At 39.7% G+C, this 18,305-nt stretch overlaps 3 protein-coding genes across 4 annotated transcripts; all 3 read right to left on the reverse strand.

Annotated features, from left to right (window-relative positions):
* Window positions 1-432: 432 nt before the first annotated feature.
* LOC115398190 (transmembrane protein 248) lies at window positions 433-4,256 on the reverse strand. 2 transcript variants are annotated; one of them, XM_030104857.1, is made up of 7 exons: window positions 4,119-4,256; window positions 2,679-2,878; window positions 2,175-2,445; window positions 1,998-2,097; window positions 1,724-1,865; window positions 1,485-1,625; window positions 434-1,389 (listed from the first exon to the last, which is right to left on the reverse strand). In XM_030104857.1, exons 2-7 carry the CDS (start codon window positions 2,838-2,840, stop codon window positions 1,369-1,371), a joined length of 837 nt encoding a protein of 278 aa, XP_029960717.1. In that variant the 5' UTR covers window positions 2,841-2,878; window positions 4,119-4,256; the 3' UTR covers window positions 434-1,368. The 2 variants fall into 2 exon arrangements, with proteins under 2 accessions (XP_029960718.1, XP_029960717.1); XM_030104858.1 differs by lacking the exon at window positions 4,119-4,256 and having other exon boundaries at window positions 433-1,389; window positions 2,679-4,094.
* A 682-nt stretch (window positions 4,257-4,938) lies between these two features.
* plbd2 (phospholipase B domain containing 2) lies at window positions 4,939-10,447 on the reverse strand. Its single transcript, XM_030105108.1, has 12 exons — window positions 10,201-10,447; window positions 8,639-8,732; window positions 8,392-8,550; window positions 8,210-8,310; window positions 7,671-7,885; window positions 7,359-7,453; window positions 7,103-7,263; window positions 6,372-6,467; window positions 6,185-6,256; window positions 5,936-6,088; window positions 5,677-5,839; window positions 4,939-5,574 (listed from the first exon to the last, which is right to left on the reverse strand). Exons 1-12 carry the CDS (start codon window positions 10,419-10,421, stop codon window positions 5,404-5,406), a joined length of 1,701 nt encoding a protein of 566 aa, XP_029960968.1. The 5' UTR covers window positions 10,422-10,447; the 3' UTR covers window positions 4,939-5,403.
* A 1,009-nt stretch (window positions 10,448-11,456) lies between these two features.
* On the reverse strand, window positions 11,457-18,163 carry rbm19 (RNA binding motif protein 19). Its single transcript, XM_030105107.1, has 24 exons — window positions 18,036-18,163; window positions 17,778-17,960; window positions 17,589-17,702; window positions 17,300-17,341; window positions 16,655-16,901; window positions 16,266-16,531; window positions 16,110-16,169; window positions 15,941-16,019; window positions 15,645-15,716; window positions 15,089-15,298; window positions 14,846-14,976; window positions 14,598-14,725; window positions 14,423-14,519; window positions 14,064-14,174; window positions 13,519-13,719; window positions 13,371-13,440; window positions 13,110-13,258; window positions 12,968-13,028; window positions 12,665-12,744; window positions 12,513-12,568; window positions 12,258-12,374; window positions 12,058-12,163; window positions 11,815-11,935; window positions 11,457-11,715 (listed from the first exon to the last, which is right to left on the reverse strand). Exons 1-24 carry the CDS (start codon window positions 18,069-18,071, stop codon window positions 11,633-11,635), a joined length of 2,820 nt encoding a protein of 939 aa, XP_029960967.1. The 5' UTR covers window positions 18,072-18,163; the 3' UTR covers window positions 11,457-11,632.
* Between the last annotated feature and the right edge of the window lie 142 nt (window positions 18,164-18,305).

The raw sequence follows: 18,305 nt of genomic DNA on the forward strand, positions 1-18,305 counted from the left end.
CCTTTGTTTTTGCTCTATTTTTTTCATGAGGTGAGCTCACAGATAAAGCTTTTTCTTTGTACACAAAAGACCTATTTCTGTCAAATGTGATTAAATCTGTTAGTGAGCACTTCTTTGCCTTTATATTTTCATTCAGTGGATTGCTTCCTTTAAAACAAAACTAAACAAAAACAAAACATTTATTGTATATGCTAAAAAATTGTGTAAATATCAATCGGAAAGGTGTTGAGATGACCAATACTCAAATCTGAAAAATCGTAAAGTGTAATCAGGACATCCTGTCAGCTTTTGTAAGGTCTACACATCAATACTGTCAAACATGTTCAATATGTATTACCAAATTAGCAATTGACATTATTGATTGCTGTTGCTTTTTAAATTACTATACAACATTTTATTCACTGAAATTATTGTGCATGGTGCTTGATTTTGGTATTGTGGAACACTGAGTCAAAACACAAACAATTAATAATTGTCATTGTTGTTTATTCTTGCTACAGCAATTGAAACAATGTTTAAAACCTAGATGACTTGGATCCTCTGTTTCTGAGCAGCACAGATGAGATTAGTCGACTTATTGTTTCCATGTAATCATTCTGCCTTTGCGAGATGTCCAGTTAGGTTGTTTAGAATTCACTTTTGAAAATTCTCACTACAATGCTAACAGTGATTCATGAAGTTGTACAAACCAGAGGTCACATTGTAAACAAAGCCTGTAAATGGAGATACTATGTAACTTGAAACAGTGTTAAAAACAGTTACCACTCTTTGGTCCCAAAAAAAGTAGGTAAACATAAATATCGCAACAAAATCACGTTTTAAAACTACACTCTTGCGAAAACAGAATAATTTCCATTTAGAAAAATATGAAATATTTGATTTCATTTACTCTGGGATACACAAATAGATCATAAGTATGTTTTGTAAAACTCTATTGGTGTACTTCTGTGCACTAAAATTAGTCTTGGAATGCACATCAATCCAGGCATTACAGGAAGAAGTGTGTCAATGGCAACATAATCCCTTTAGAAGTTACAACCCTTTCTTACACTTTCAAAAATATTCATACTACATATTGCACAAATAAAAAGTTGGAAAGAAAAATGACAGAAGATGGATGCAGGACATTGGAAATATTCTTCAAATGATCACCGGTACGCATTAACTTCAGAACAACTGAGAAATTTTCCTGGTGACAATGATACTGATAATTTCTCAAGCTTATGCAAGCTTCTTTCAGAGTGAAAGACAATACTCTATCCATGTTTATATGAATACTTGTGCTACCTCAGGGCTGCTTTTACAAAAAGAGGTAAGTAGGAACATTAAACGCATCTCATCTCTTCAGGATGCAGGGGATGACAATGGTCAGCTGTCAATCAAGGGCTCCTGCAAATAAATCAGGACAGTTAGGTCAAACTATTTCCTGAAAACAGACTAAAAGAAAAACAATTAAAATGGTTGGAAAGAGAAAAGCAATTCACATTTTGAAGATCCAGTCCTTTCCATTCCTGGCGTCGAGTGAGTGAATGTGTCAAACTCACAGTTAAACAGAGTAACACACAGATTACCAGCAGAAAGATGCCAACTTCAAAGAGATGTCGCACAGCCATACTCTGCTCTTCCTGAAGAGTAAAAAACAAAGACAGAAAGATTTGTTTTAAAAAAAGACTGTGTAGGATGAACACAACACAGTGTATTGTTGATCTCTGAAGCATTTTACCTGTGTTAACATGACTGTAAGTGTCGGGTCGTTCTTGAAGTGCAGGCTGTAGCAAGCCTGTGATTCTGTCAGCAGCTGTTCACTCGCTTCTGCGTGAATCTGAGAAATATTTTTCTCTGATGCAGGACACTCCGGAGGACGCCTTTACAAAAGTATGTCATATATTCATATAAAACACTCAATAATTAAGAATTTCGGCGATGCCAAGCATTGATTTGTTATTATTCAATAGATATTCATTCAAAATGTGAATACATTTAAAGTTACCACTCACAGACTCATTGGTAGGAGGTGTGCTGGGGCGCTTATGGTGAGGCAGGTGCGAGTACTGTTTCCAGCCAGAACTTCAAGTGTCAAAGTCACATTTTCTTCACCTACGGAGTAAAATAAATACACCCTGAAGCAAATGATGTGTGCACTTTGCTTTAGTTCACTTCATCGTAATACTAACCTCCAATATTAAGCAGACTGGCTCTCAAAGTCGTGTGCAGATGGAGATCTTTAGGTGAATCACTTGGTGGTTTTATAGTCACAGTCAGAGGAACCCTGAGGTGCAAGGTTAAGATGGAGGAAGGTCTCTTTGTCACGTTAACCGAAGCCTTTTCATCCTTTTCTTGTTCCATCAGAGAAGAAGGAACTGAGGAGTTTAACTCAGGTGAGCTTTCATTTGCTTTCTCACACAGTTGGAACTGGGATAAGGAGGACAGCAGGTGGTTCCAGTCCTATGAGAAGACAAAGCATATTCATTTTATACAAATGCTGTTAGAAAAAGGCAGGCATGCATTAAGCCACAGCTGTAAATTATATTTTCTCTGCACTTTTTCAACTAAAATGAATGTTACAAGTTACAACATCCACTAATTCAAGTTTAATGAACCAAACACAAACACCAAGGAAGAAAGATGTGTGGATGTCTCTTGATCTCCATTGTAATTTTGATTAAATAAGTGCTTACCTTAGATGTGTCGGGATTTGGCAGAGTGTGAGTGTGGCTGTAAGAGCCCAGGCAGATGAACGACATGGCCAGAGTCAACAGACCCAGGAAAAAAGTAAAGGCTGGAGGATTGTGGGATACATAATCTCTAAGGTTAGTCACCGGCTGCCAGAGTCCCATCATCAGACTCCACAAACAGCTGGGCTGCAGAAAGCTGGAAGCTGAAGACAACAAACTCACATCACTGAAAACAGCTTTTGTCTGATTGACATAAAACAAAACCTTGATGGATTGTAGCTAAATGTTGTTAGTAGACAGAAGTGTTCACCTTGAAGAAACCTTTTATGGACTATTTTTTTTTCCAGAATACTGTATATTATGTTGAGAATCTCACTGACCTGCCCAGGGTGTACTCTGCCCTCACCCACTGTTGCCTCCAGTGGTATTCAATGGGACAGGCAATGTAGAATGGATGAATTGTTTTAGCAAAACAGTTCAGGTCAAATAAGCCAATATTGCTTGAAGGGAAGTCAAAACATACGTGAACACAAATGGATGATTTACTTGCAGAATTTTAAAGCTCACTTTGTTTCAGTTTGTCCTTTTAAATTTTGCAAGGTAAAGATGTTTTCATAGGCATAAACTCTGGATTTTTTAGGCAAGAATGAGTCTCAAAATGAACTGAATTGCTTTCCTTTCATTTTACATCAATAATTAACAAGAAACCTCTGAAACCATTATTTCTTTTAGCTGGAATTGTATTTTTTTTATTATGTAAATGAACTAATTTTGACAATGAAAATTTCTATTGTGGGTCAGATTGATGTGAAGACAAAGAAGAAAAAATAAAAACATTTTGAGATATATACTACAGGAAAATGAGAGACATCAACTTGGATATTCACAAAAAAGCGTTGCACATTTTTGACTGTAATGCGGATCTCATGACTTCAAGGTCTGCAACATGTGTGCTCTTTTTCAAGACACGCAGTGTAAAATGTCAAACCATAAGAAAGCACAAATATATCTATGACAACAATAACAATGTTACAGTCAGCTATGGTTAGAGGAAAGCTTTTGATAATTACTTTTTGTCTCAGTTTGACAGTGTCTGCTGTCATAATCTAAAACACGAAGCATGTTTCATTCAGGACTGAAAGGCCCCGCGAGGATTCGCATAAATGTATATTTTCTTAAATTACAGGTCCTGTGCCTTTCTAGAGGGCTCAAAACAACCCCAATACCGATGGATTTCCCCATGAATAATGTCAAAAATGACAGCAACATTCCCGCTTGTGCTCTGCTTAAGATTAATGCATTCGTAGAGCAAAATCTAAGTAATATAACAATGACATATGCAGATACAAGGCAACAGCAGACGTGTCACTCCCCTCACAACTCCACGTTACTCTCAGTGTAATGCCGCTAACAAACCGCGCAAGCTGAACGAAGACCGCATACCTTAAATCCTTATTTTCAAGTCAAGACGCCAGTTTTGGTAAAATACAAATCCGGGGTTTGTGGATTGTAAATGAATCGGAGCTCAACATTTAGGAAGTTTAAAGTCAAAACAACGACACGACAGGTCGCTGACGGTTTACGGCGGCGCGTTACTATGACGACAGCAGAAATGTGACGTTGTCGCACAAGTGGCTGACGTATCAGCGCGTGTCATCTTCACCGATTTCCACTAAAATATCACACAACCATTAAAGCCATAAACCCTTGTGCAGTTACGTTGCTTGCAAGACTTTTCAAAGATGTAGTTGCCAAAAAAAATGGTGTATACTGTTTTTATACAGGTGCATCAGAAGAATTTCAATATAACAATAGTTTCAACAGTTTTCATATAACATAGTTTCAGTTTCATTCTAACAGTAATACTTATAGGTTTTGCATGTCTTACAAATAAGGCCAAATTATTAAATTTAAAAAATAGATACTACTGAATGCGTATGTAAAAATTCTTCAAAACAATTAACTTTGTAGGATGCTATAATTATTGTTCTGTTCAGTACTTCAAACATGCACACACAGACACATACACACAAAGTTGTAATTGCTATTGTTTTATTTTCAAGGATCGGTTGAGTCTGTGGTTGAGTGACATTCATTGCATTGTCTTTTGAGCAGCATCCGTGTTGTTTAATCGATTGCTTTGTTAGTGTCACTGGTTGATCTGAATCACCCAGAAACGCATTTGAAAACTATTTTAGTACATCAATCACTAATGATGATCTTCAAAATGGACAGCAATGGAAAATGACTCTCAATCAAGAGGTAATGGTCAAAGAAACATTCATTTTAATATCACAGAACAGAAATATTAGAAAAAGCCTTTTTTAATTCAAAAATGATTTGCATCCTGATTCATTGAAGTACTTTGTGATCTTCCTCAAGAAAAATTCCAACCTGTGGAAGAATTTAAAATAAAGCCTATGAATTGAAACAATCAGTTGAAAAAATATAAATCTTTTAAAAGCACACAAACACACAAAATCGTCACATATGAATCTAATGCAGGTCTGAATCTAATACACAGTCCCACTGCCTTACTTTCACAGCTCTCTCGTACCTTTTATCATTCAAACAGTGCAATACTTTAGAACTCTGGCAATTTGAAAATATCACCTCTTCTGAATATCCTTGGAAAATAAGTGGCAACTGCTTTTTCCCTTTCATCAAAACATTTAGCAGCAACAGCTGACACTGTTTGCACTGACTTGTATGCATAGCATGACTAGGATTACGAGGTCCAGGTGACTTTCACAGGCTTGAAAGCCCAAATGTCTGGGTGACCCATGTGCATCAGATCTCTGTAGGGAGAGGTGCTCCACTGGAAGGGTGGCACCTGGTCCCAGGTTGGCCCGTTCACTGCCAGCATCCCATAATCTCGGAACATCTCAAAGGAGGTCATCTGCACAGGACGGATGTAACACATTCAGAAAACTTTTTTTTGACAATTACAGGCACTTCGCAGTAATTCTTTATTTGTGTCAAACGCAAGAAAAATGAAAACCTTCATGTCTGTTCCTCCGTGCGGCCTCTGCTTTAGAGCACCAAAGGGATATGTTCCGTTAGCTGGGTTCAGGTCGGACCGGGCTGAAATGGCATTCTCCCCATTGGCAGGTGGATAACAGCCTTCACATCTTGAAAATGGATCTTCCAGAAAGTTGTTGTACCTGCAAATTACAGAATGGTGTAAACGATTCCAACAGCCAAAAACAAATTGTGTGTTATCCTATACTTCTCGAGAACTGTGCAGCACCACACTTTACCTCATGAGGCGGATCATGGAGTCCACATCTGTGACGTCTGTGTGGTTTCTCCTGAAAATTCGAGCCCGAGGATTTTGGTCCAGAGAGAACCATGGACCGAACTTCTCAACCAGCTCACCGCAGCCGCTGGCAATAAAGATGTCCTCATAATACCTACAGGTCACACAAAAATGTCACATAAAGATAAAGTAAACAGATGTGAGATAAAGAAGGACGCAAACAATGAAACGTTGCAGACTGCATGCTTACGGTATGTTGTAACTCGCCCAGTATCCTTTCGCCATCAGTTCTTCGGTTTTATCCGTGTAAACAACCGTTCCTCTGTAGCGTCACATAATGAGATCATTTTTAAGTCAGTCAGCTTTGATAAAGTCACAATTATTGGGAGAAACACAAAATTATCTATTTTGATAAAAGCCTGGGCGCAAAGACTTACGGAATCTGCTCCAACACCACGAAAAGCTTCTCTTTAATATCGGTTTTCCCCGGAGAAAAGTACTTATAATCAACAATCATCCACTGATTGTTATACCTACGAGGCATATAAACAAAGTCAGTGAGAGCACACAACCTTTAAGCAATAAACATTTTATGTTTTTTTACTTTATTGCACAGTAAACATATGAAATGTGTGACCCAAATGCCATGTCATGTGAACGCAGATAACACAAGATTATCTTCCGTTAGTTTTACTTCGATCAGTCCGCATGACAGGCAAAGTCATCCTTATACCAATTTGTTCAACTTAAGAGTCACCGAAGCTGGTCTCAGCTGACTGAGTGAAGGCAAGGTTCACCTGGGACAAGTCAACAGTTCATCACAGAACAAACACAGAGAGAATCACACACACCTATTGGAACTTTGGAAGCAGGCAATCAGAGCACCTTGGGGTGCTCTATGCACACACAAGGACAACGTGCAACAAACTCCACAGAAAGTACAGAAAGCCCAGCCTGGACTCAAAACCAGGGATATTCTCAGTATAATCCCACTTTGCAGCTTGACAACCTAATCACACAATCTTCAGTAATATTATAACCAGCAACATTTATTTCATAAACACAAAAAGTGTAAAGGAATTTTGGATTATGCTCATGAGGTGACATTATTGATCAAAATGGTTGCCGAAAATGTAACGCAAATGCATTTCGTTTGTGTAAAACTTACGTTCCACTGTTGTACTTGCTGAATATCTCAGCCCAGTCCCTGCCAGTCACAGCCAGTCTGTTGGCAACAATGTTCCTGAGCCATTCCATGACTGATCCCGTGGGCTGAACAAACTTCCAGAGATCAGGGTTGCTGTTGCCAATGGTGGTTTCCAATGTGACCTGTGGAGACCAGACAGTAACAAACCATGGTGAAATAATGACACATTCAGTATCAGCTCTTGTTAACAGCAGTGCTGAACACAAATGGCTCTCACCAGGCCACTGCTCAGGATATAAAAATCATCTCCAGAGAAGATGGAACCTGGGTAAGACGAGAAAGCCTGAGTCCCTCCGGGGATAAACTCATTTTCTGAAACAAAAACAAGAAGACAGAAACGTCAGACTAGCCGGTGGTACCCATGTACCAGCTGTCACTGCACTTCAAATGTTTAGTCGAATACTCTCAACTGATTTCATTAATAAAGTAAAGGCTTTTACCCACAAAATTAAAAATGTTCCTGCCTTAACATAGTCAAGCAACACTGAATTGATGTTAAACAAGAGGCGTGCTCGCATCAGTGAACAACCTGAAGGAGAAGCTTTGAAGGCAAACATGTATTTCTTCATGATGCGCAGCATGGACTGGTAGCCGTTCCAGGTATCGTGAGACACGAACAGCTCCTTGTTGTTTGGCAGCAGCTTAATGAGCGCTGAGCAGGAACCGGAACCGAGAGGTCGCGTTTGGCTGGATTTATTCAGTGCTGATTCGAGGTCCTCCAGATCTCCACCCAGTTGAAAGAGTCTAGTTGGAAAAAACGGATTTCACAGCAGTTAAAAAAATAAAAAAGAATTTCAGACACAAATATTTTCATTTAATTTCCCCATTTCTTCAGGACACACAGGAAACTGGAACTCCAATATACGGACAGCTGAGCAAATAATTTGGGCAACATTGTGTATATGCATTTTTTTTTCCCAAGAATATTTTGAAAACTCCAATTCAGATCAGCCCTGGAAAGGAGCTTTATTTCATTTGGTAAACTTCATTCAAACCTGTCAGATTGCACACTTTTATTCTCAGAAAGCAAGCATTTTTAGATCAATCAAAAAAGAGACGACTACTTACAGAAATCCAAATGGGTTGAGGGAGAACGATCCTGTTGGAAAAAACAGCTCATCATTGTAGCTATCCTCCAGACCTTTCAGCTGCAGCAGAGCCAGTCGCACCTGACAAGAATTAGAAGTATACAAATAAATTATCTGATTTCTGTGTTTTTCTATTTTAAATTACAAATACTAATTCAGTACCTGGTACCAGTAGGGTGAATTTGGCTGTTTCTCTATTTGCTCCTGAACCCACTTCATATTGGTTGATATGAAAGCCTTGAGTTGCTCACAGTAACCAGTTTGAAAAGTAAAGGGTCCACAGTAGCCCATCAGCGTGTTCATCCAATGCTTGTAGATGAGCTGGAGAAACATTACAGAAATCATTAGAATGAAAACATAAAGGTAATTGAACATTCTTCTTTCTGAGAGGAATCAAGTTTCAGCTCACCTGGGATGTGATTGCAGCCTCCACTGCACCAGCTGCATAAGCTTGGAAGCTGTCATTGTACAGACTGCTGGTGGTGATCTCCAAGAAAGTCCAGCTGAAATGTGACAATGAGAAGAAAGTAATTGATATGGATGATCAAAACAATTTGTGGACTATACACAATCCTAAATATTTATCTACACTAAGAATACAGCTGACAGAGGCAGTGACTGATTATTAGGAACAGAAAGGCCACCCTCAAAATTACACGGCCTTCAAGGCTGGTGAGAAGGAGGTTAGGAACATTCAGGAGGAATGATCAGAGAGGCTAAGGAGAGATATATGAGGAAGCTGTAGGGGGAAGTTCCAGCAGAACAGTGAGAGAGGTCTGGATTGGAGTGTGAACAATCAATGGCTACAGACAGATCACTAACAGAGGGATGGACGGATCTGTGGACAGGGCTGATGAATTTAGATTTTACACAGGGATACGATGATCTGACTGAAAAGATGTGATACAGGTGTTTGATTGCATGTGCATATCTTTCATCTGTCAGTAACATCTTTGTTTTGTTTTGACACCAACATGGATTAGTGTCATATTGGACAGTATGTGCTGTTGTATTGTTTATTTTAATTTGTTCAACTTTTCAAAACAAACTACAGAATTTACTTTGATATGACTTCTTCCCATTTGTGCAGAGTAGACAAATGTCTGGATGTTTCCAGGGTTACATATTTTTCACTTCTGCTATTCGTCTTTTGGTCATTAGCGTACAAAATAGAGATGAGATTAATGCAAATCATGTCAACAATATCCAGTTTAAATGATGATACTACTACTAGAATTATATTTACTTTAAGACTAGAATTATAAAAGGTTCTTGCACAGTTTCAGCTTTAATCATGGCATCACAGAAAAAAAGTTAGACATAGTCACATTACCTATGTTAGATGTTTAACCTGGGCTGAAAGGTCGTAATTGATTCAGGGATTGACTGCTGTTTGGGGTTAACTGAACATTTACAATCTTTGTTTCTGTCACTGACCTAAATAGAATTCAATCTGATTCAAGGAGTTTTACAAACACACAACTGCAGTTACTTTCAAGGTCAATAATCGTGTGAGATTATCTATCTTCCTCTTTTTTAAAGGTTCTGAGTATTTTTAGAGCCTGAACCACAGTGCCACCCAAACTCACAACACATGCTTTAAGCTTGCTTTGAATAATTAACTTTTACAACATTATGAGGTATTACTGACACTTCCTGGATACATCTTTAATAAAAATCATAACTTTCAGGGTTTTTTTTACTGTCTGCATCTGTCATGAAGAAAATGTGTACAGATTTTCAAGAATTAAAAAGATAAGACACTTATAAACATATTCCTATAAGAAGTGGGACAGAGCTGATTAGAGAAGTAGTGATTCAAACATTACGACACTGAATAAAAACTTTTGCAGCCTGCTTAGCTTCACGATATTGATTAACAAAACAGGAGCTGTACCAATCAATATATAAAAAAGACATGTTTTCTATTTTAGGCTAATAACAGGCGAGAAGGGTTCAGTGTAAACTCACCCCGAGTTCTGTAAGTCATCAGTGAAATTTGCGAAAGCCACGAAATCTTTCTGAAAGCCGTCGACAACCGTGAGCTGCCCGCTCTGTCTGTCAACGACAGCGCTTCGCGTTTCAGCTCGACCTGAAGCACACAAGCAAAACAACACCAGCGAAACGAGAAAAACATTAAAAAGTGCTGCAATGCCCCTCGGAGCACAGCCCGCGTCCTGCCTGCATGCCATGTTTACAGGAAGAAGTCACATGACCACCGTCTGACTGGTCACATGATCACACAGAGAGGTTTCCTCATGAGCCTGTACTCCGAACACATTTTAAAATTATAATCTAGGCCACGATGGAAGTGCGCGACGCTCGGAAAAAGCATAGAAATAATATATGATGTTCGACAGGATTTGTTTCCCAGGGAACACATTTTCTGACGGACCGTTTGATTACATGGCTTTAAACAAATGTTGAAAACACTGTAGTTAATGTTATGTGTTTTCAGAAATCAGCAATGTTGGTCACTGTGTTCAAATGGTCATAATATTATGCATGGTCATAATGTTATGCATGTGCTCTGCCGTCCATAGTTTCATTTTGCTTTGGTTCCGTCAAAAAATATTGTCCCCCGGAAACAAAGCCCGGTCTTCTGACCGCTTTGCATTTCTGTGGTGGCCTTCGCACAGGTTTTTTTTTTTTTGAGTTGTGGCTTTTGCTGTTTTCGTTGGGTTCTCGCTCGTGCATGTTTTCCCCGTATGTGCGCGAGTTTTCTCTTGGTACTTTTGGACCACAGTCCAAAAACATGCATGTCAGGTTAATTAGCAACCCGAAATTACCCCCAGGTAAATGTGATTGTCTCTGCTTGCCCGGTCATGAAGCTGGGGTCTTGTCGAAGGTTACCCGGGATTGACTCCAGCACCCAACACTGGGCAGGACAAAGCAGCATATCAGATGGAAGGATTTCTGTAAAATGTTTTTTGAATATACTCACATCTCAGACTGCTTTACAATAATCCTATAAAATGCTTCAATAAATACTTTGTGACAATTCACTTAATCAATGGGAGTATTGTTTTTCTGTGCATATTATCACATATATAATTCCACTTTCGTTTCCCTATCTGATCTTCTGGATTCTTTATTTCCTCTTCATGTTTGCATTCGGGTTGTGCCATTGCTCCACCTTCAAAAGTGGATGCTTCACCAAACAAAAACGGGCTTTATTCATCATTACTTTTTCCACATTCAGACACAACCAAGATCAGTTAAATACATCTTTGCCAAAACTCACACGAACATAGGACACAGTACAACACACAGCTCTGAAATATTGTAAACTTTATATAGAAAACTGAAACCAGTCACATCATGTCTCTTTAAAGAATCTATACAAAACATTTATGTATGTAGGAAATTATGAACAAATAATGGGAAATTATATTCAGTCTCATCAGTCTTCTGAATGTCCGTCTGTTTCCATCGTCTCCAAAATTCCCTCCAAAACCTCGCTTTTTCGTTGCTTTTTAGCGGCCACTAACATGAAAAACAAGGAAATTGCAAATTAGTGTAATGAAAAAACAAAACAAAACAAAACAAAAAACATTGTGACTTTTTAATTCACTGTAGATTTACCATGGAAATGTTCGGCTGTTTTCCGACGAAGATCCTCCACTGTTTCCTCAGCCTCGGCCCACTCCAGCACAAGACGTCTCCCATACAGATGAGTGCTGTGGCAGAGAGCTGCAAAAGCTTTCTGTGTGCAAAAGAGACAGAAATTATTCGTAATTATATTTTAAACTCTATATAAGTAAATCAACAGCCACTATTCAAATAAAATAAAATAAAGAACTTTCAGTGATCAAAACACAGACCAACCTTTGCATCCTGTTTGGTGAGAAAATCAACAAACCCGAAGCCTCGATGATTCCCTGTCCCTGCTGCTTTCTTTGGAAGACGAACTGTCTTCAACTCTCCAAACGTACTGAAAAGATGTGGCAGAAATAAATGTACTGACACATCCCACTCAACAGATTACCCAAAAATGATGAATAACTATATTTGTCAGTGATGCCTACCAGAACAGTTCACGGATTTCTCTGACAGTAGCTTGGAAGGGAACGTTGCGAACAAGGATTTTGGAACCTGTCTGTTTCTTCTCAGATTGTTTCTTTTTCCGTGAAACCTCAGTCGTCCTGCACAAAGAACAGGAGAGAGGGGTGAGAGTAGGAAGGGACAACATGGGTGATGTTCAGATGCTAAACTGTATCCTTATTTTGTCCCACATTTGCAAAAATCTCATGCAATAGAAACCCTTCTGATGCAACTCTTACTTTGCGGCTCTTTCTGAAATCTTCAATTCTAACTGATGATCGTCCACATTGCAGTGCTGGAGGAGGGTAAAAAAAACAAAAGAAAACACATCATCTGAAAAATATGTAGTGAAAAATAAGTCAGAGTGTCAGTGAGGAAGTATGGTGTGTACCTGGAGCTGCCTCAGGGCTTTCTGCGCTGACTCCGCCGTCTGATACTGAACGAATCCATAACCCATAGACAACAATTTACCTGCAAGTCAAAAAAGAAGTGAGGGATCACCAAGAAAATAGATTATGGCCATCACAATATTAGCATGGGCTTGATGATTATGTAAGAAAAATACATAATCCATATCTTGAATTGAGTTCCTAAATCCCGATTTGGATAATCATTCTCTGAGCCAAAATATATATCAGGCCTAAATGACAAAATACTCTTTTTCATCCCGCAGTCATTATGTGATCATAGGTACCTGTTTTATCTTTCTTCTTGGAGATGGTGCAGGATTTTAATTTTCCACATTTAGAGAAGGTCTGAAATAAATGAAAGACAATGAATCCTGTTGTTGTTGATGAAACTAATTTATCGATATTTACACGTCTGAGATGACCAACCTCCTGTAGTTTGTCTTCTGTCGTGCTGAAGTTAAGATTTTTGATGAAGAGTGTAGACCCTGGTGTTGGCTCATCCTCCTCCTCTTCCTCCTCCTCCTCTTCTTCTTCTTGCTTCTTCTCTTTTTTTGGTTTCTCTTCTTGGTCCACAGCTGGGATAAACAGTTCAAATATAAACATTCTAGTGATTTAGTTTATCCTGCCTTTGTTCCGAAGTAACCAAATCCTTCAAAGATCAAGAGGGTTCTGACTGATGGGTTTTACCTGGTTTTGGCTGTTCTGCAACAAAAACCCCGACAGGTGCCCACTCCAGATACAGAGGCACGTGGTGGAACTGAAAATCAAGTTGACAATTATAAGAAAAATCTTCACTGTGTAACGTCAACACCAGCAGGTGTGAAGCTGCACAAACCTTGCTGTATGCCAGCTTTGTGAAGGCACGTTTTGCCTCGGTCGGCTCAAAAAATTCAACGATGGCAGTTAGTCCAGAGGGCGGCAGCAGCACTCGGCCTAAAGAGCCGTGAGGCGAGAACAGCTCTTCAAGCTCTGAGACCGTCACCCCAGCTGGAAGATTCTTCACCAGGATCACAGTTGTACTTCTTGCTGCTGCTGCCTGTATAAAAGCCAACCACAAACAGGGAACTACATTAGTCATGTCTAACAATGTTTAAAAGCAGATAAACAGAAGAATTCCCAATTCAAAACAGGATTGCAGATGAGCACACATACAAGAAGTTGAAAATAATCTGGAACTGCAGTTCATAATAATAATAAAGTCAAAGGAAGAAGTAAAAGTATTGAATTCCAGCAGTGGGTAAACATGGATATCAAAACAAGTAACATTTATAGAAGAATACTTGTATCAAAAGCTTGTATCAGAAGTATGTAAACATACCAGTTATTAATAAAAAAAAAAAAAGGAGGAAAAAAAAGCATGTAAATAGACACTGAATGTACCTGACTGAAGGAATCCAGACTGACGGCGTTGTCAAGTAGGAACTGCCGAGTCTCTTGGACAATCTGTGTTTCTCCCAGAGCCATCCTGACAGCAACACTTCCTTTTGACTCCTGCAGGCAAAACGGCATCACTCTATGTAGCACTCAGTAATTCCATTGCTTCTGTAATAACCATGGATTCAGTCTTTGAAATACCCCAACCTGAGGCAAATAATGTCAAATGTGCCACATTTTTATCACGTGGAATGTTTTCAAGATACAATTTCAGACTTTGAAACAACAGTGACAGCAGCCGATACAACTTTTTGGTTTAGAAGGTACAAGATTCATGTGAAAGCACTGGGTCTAAAGTGACTCACATGGTCCAGAACTTGGCTTTTGGTGGTGTTGTATTTTTCAGCAATGGCATCCGCCACTGCACTTGTACCCAGAAACAAGGTGTTCCAGTTGTGTGAGCTACGGAGAAGCAGACATTTAAATCAGTACATGCAAGATAACAGGGTGAGAGCAAAGGGTAAGCTTTATCATGCATACCTGGAACTTGAGGCTTTATTTTTAGCGTCTTTTTGTCGTTTGTAAGTTGAAGAACCAGAACCGGCAGCATCTGAGGAGTCTGTATTTTCTTTCTTCACAGTGGAGGGAAGCAAATGGAGCATCCGGCCCTGAACGGATGAGACAAAAGGTGGTACTTTGTTCAGATGAGCAGCTGGAATTACTCAAATAGTAATTTCAGGCTTTGAATGAAGATCATTTCATATACAAACACAGTGTGGGATGTATACCTGAAATATATGTCCATCCAGCTGAGCAAGAGCCATCACAGCATTCTCTGGGATCATGTAGGTTACAAATGCAAACCCTTTGGGTTTCTTGGTCAGGTTGTCGATAGGAAAAAGTAGCTCTGACAAAGGACCTGTAAGGATCGTAGAGTCATAAATCACCTGGATGACGGCGGGTTGAACTCTGCACGTTAAAATCTTCAAACATTTGGACCAGTCAGTATGTATTGTGGTTTTAAAGTTCACCATATTTCGTAAAGAGCGCCTTGATCTCCTCCTCGGTGCACGTGTAAGGGAGGTTCCTGACAAAGAGGCGGCCTGACTCTGCAACATCTTCCTCCTCCTCGTCCTCCTTGAGCTTCCTGGTGAAGGTTCTGTCAATTTCTTTGGGATTTCTTTCCTTCTTGCCTTTGCCTCCCGAGGCGTCCACACGAAAAACTTCGATGTAGCGTCCTCCTGAAATCAGATGCAGGTCACAGTGCGTCAGCTCTCAGCGTCATATTGACATAAATATATAGCATGACATTAGTGTTTTAAATTTTACCAAGGTTGTCTTGTATGAGCTAATATGAAAATAAATGGCAAAATGCAAACATCCAAAGGCATAGACAGAATCAATGTCACTGCATTGTTGCAAATATAAACTGAGTTTTTAATTTATTTCGAGGCAGCACAAATGCAGCATTTTGGGTGTGAATGTTACAGGAAGTTATCCTCAGATTAGTAAAGCAGTGATGAATATATATCTAAAACGTCGTCACTGTATACTCAGGGAACACAAAGAAAGAAGAACATTTCTCACCGATATAATCTTTATTCTTCTTCAAAGCCTTTTCCACCTCTTCGTCGGATCGCAAGTCCACATACACATAACCTAAAAGACACACACAGAACACCAAGTTAACTGCGAAACAGCACACACAGGGAGGAGAATTAACTGCTGACTCATCTATTTTCAAGACATAAAAAAGTTAAACACAACCCCTAATGAGTTTTTGGTGTCCCCTCCCCGGTTGGGCATCACTGCTCTAAACAGCCATAATATTAAAAGAAACAACAGAGCGACTGATCTTGTTTCAAACAGTATCTGTGACCTACCAGTTCTATTTCCGCTTTCGTTCTTCCCAATCCGGATTGCTGCAGGTTTCAACGGTGTCATGAACTCTCGAATTTGTTGCTGTTGACATGAAACACGCAATGGCTTGACGGTCAGAGACGCAGACAGCAAAACACACTGAATGCACACAGGAAGCTTTTGCTGCCTCACCTCTTTGACATTAAACGGAGCCCCTCTCAGTTTCACTGTGAATTCTGTTGTCGGCTCCATCTACAAGCAACACATGGAGATAGTTGAACCATCCAGAGAAACAATGCGCCGCACTGAATGCAAATATTTAAAATACAGCTTTGTCTGAACAGTCACCTCCTGCTGGGCGGATTTCTTCCCTTTCTTCTGCTTTACATCAACTGAAGAACCCAAAACTTTGGTTTTGGTTAAGTTTTCTCTTTCACCACTCTCATAGGCACTGTCTGCGTGGTGCACTGGACCGTCCTTCTTCTCTTCATCATCATCATCATCATCATCATCCTTCTCTTCACTCTCGTCCCCGAGTTCTGTTGTTTGAGCCACCTTGGAGCGTAGGTAGTCCATATCTGATAAGCTGGACTTCAGCGCTTCTTTTGTGGTTACTGAGAGAAACAACATCCCAATTTAATCGTCTTGAACCGTTCCCCCAACTGTAAGTGTTTCATGGTGTCTGGATATGTTTGTGGCCAGATGTAGACTACTGAAAAAGAACAACAATTACCAACCTGCATCTTCTTCATCATCATCATCATCATCATCATGATCACCATCCTCCTCGTCCTCCTCTTCATTCTCAGACTCTTCTGAATCAAAATTGAGGTAATCGTCTGACGCAGGCTTCTTCTTGCTCTGAGTCGTCTGCTTTTCGTCCACATATGTCGTTTGCTGCACCGTGTCGTTTGCCCAGGTCGGTGCTTGGCTTCGACTCTGATGCACTGACAGAAACTCCTTGAATCCTTCCTCATCTTCCAGCTAAAATGAGAGAAGAATAAGAACATCAATACAGAAACTAATGCAGAGCTTAAAACTGATCATCTGATCAATGCAATCAATGTATTTTAAAAAATGAAACAACTTAAATAACTTCTGTGATCCAAAAAGCATAGCAACTACGGAGTAAATTGCTTTCAAGTTCAATTTCCAATTTTGAAGAGCAAGATTTACCCCTAAAACAAAAATCTTAGCATCTCTAACAGTTGTGTTGTGCTTAATGAGGGCATTTCAGGTCTATGACTGCTAATATATCATTAAACTTTCTAATATAGTTTAGCACTAAATGCACAAATCAAAGTGAACTTCTCACATAACCTTATGCTGGTAAATTTTAAAAGTAAATTAAACAAAGTAAACATAGTTGTTGATATACTCACTTCTTTCAGTACACTGTTGGTTTCCTTTTTCTGTTTATTTTTCTGAAATAAAAACAGAAACAGTTGATGAAATGTTTTTGTCATCCTTCTTCACTGCAGCTGAGAAAGAAACTTCAAATTGTCATTACTGCATGTTGTTACAGTTTTTTCTGCTGCAGCATAACTAAGATCAAACTTGAGTCAGAAGTGTTGTGAATGCAACTGCAATCAATCACCCAAGTGCTTTGTTATTATTTGATATTAGGAGACTTTGTGAAACTTTCATGTGGTTTTCAGTCACTTTTCTCACCTTCTTGTCCTCAGAAGCAGCAGGAGCAGGAGGTTTGTCCTGTCCTGAGCTATGACTGTGTTTACTCCAGGCTTTGGCTTTGGTGGGGTCTCCGAACGCTTTGCACATCTCCACCTGGAACAAACATACATTGAGGGGGCTGACATGCGGAAAACAGTGACAAAGACGTGTCCATGACCGAGCTCCCACCGTCACTCTGGACGTGTCCACGAAGCTCTTGTCGAAATGCCTCAGGGCTCTGCTCGCATCCTCTTCGGATTTGAAGCCCACGAAGCCAAATTTACGGAACTTTCCGTCTTTGGTGAACTTCAGGTTGCAGTCCGTCACCGTGCCAAAAGCGGCAAACATGCTTCTGAACCTCTCCTCCTTCATCTGTAACAGAAACACACGCTGAAGGTTTCCGCTGCACGCAGCGACGTGCTGCTCGTGCTTAAAAGGGTCACTTACCCCGTTAGGGAGGTTTTTAACAATCAGTCTCGACATGGTAGCTGTAGTTGAGAATAAATTAAAGAAACAGCAGCTTTATTTTAACACATATGTCAACAAACGAGCATGGATCTCTCTCTAAGTCGCCATGTTGAGTGGGAGGGGCTTCGTCTACTGCGACGATCTAAGGAGGGTAAAGTTGACCAGCGCCCCCTGCTGGATCGGAGAGGACCTGGACAACATGGAATGAATGAACACAGAATGAAAAGAAAATCTACTGAGATTGTGGCA

This window comes from Salarias fasciatus, chromosome 12 (assembly GCF_902148845.1).
Source record: "Salarias fasciatus chromosome 12, fSalaFa1.1, whole genome shotgun sequence".
Classification (NCBI taxonomy): domain Eukaryota; kingdom Metazoa; phylum Chordata; class Actinopteri; order Blenniiformes; family Blenniidae; genus Salarias; species Salarias fasciatus.

What these genes read in the sequence shown, in the direction of transcription:
- rbm19 (XM_030105107.1), bottom strand. Translation starts at nt 18,071, where the DNA reads ATGTCGAGACTGATTGTTAAAAACCTCCCTAACGGG. An exon ending in TGGACACGTCCAGAGTGACG is followed by an intron (nt 17,703 to 17,777) that starts GTGGGAGCTCGG and finishes TGTTTGTTCCAG; the next exon opens with GTGGAGATGTGCAAAGCGTT. An exon ending in TGGATGGACATATATTTCAG is followed by an intron (nt 14,726 to 14,845) that starts GTATACATCCCA and finishes TCATCCGTTCAG; the next exon opens with GGCCGGATGCTCCATTTGCT.
- plbd2 (XM_030105108.1), bottom strand. Translation starts at nt 10,421, where the DNA reads ATGGCATGCAGGCAGGACGCGGGCTGTGCTCCGAGGGGCATTGCAGCA. An exon ending in AGGCTGCAATCACATCCCAG is followed by an intron (nt 8,551 to 8,638) that starts GTGAGCTGAAAC and finishes ATGTTTCTCCAG; the next exon opens with CTCATCTACAAGCATTGGAT. An exon ending in ATTCACCCTACTGGTACCAG is followed by an intron (nt 8,311 to 8,391) that starts GTACTGAATTAG and finishes AATTCTTGTCAG; the next exon opens with GTGCGACTGGCTCTGCTGCA.
- LOC115398190 (XM_030104858.1), bottom strand. Translation starts at nt 2,840, where the DNA reads ATGATGGGACTCTGGCAGCCGGTGACTAACCTTAGAGATTATGTATCC. An exon ending in CAAATCCCGACACATCTAAG is followed by an intron (nt 2,446 to 2,678) that starts GTAAGCACTTAT and finishes GTCTTCTCATAG; the next exon opens with GACTGGAACCACCTGCTGTC. An exon ending in CACCTCCTACCAATGAGTCT is followed by an intron (nt 1,866 to 1,997) that starts GTGAGTGGTAAC and finishes ACTTTTGTAAAG; the next exon opens with GCGTCCTCCGGAGTGTCCTG.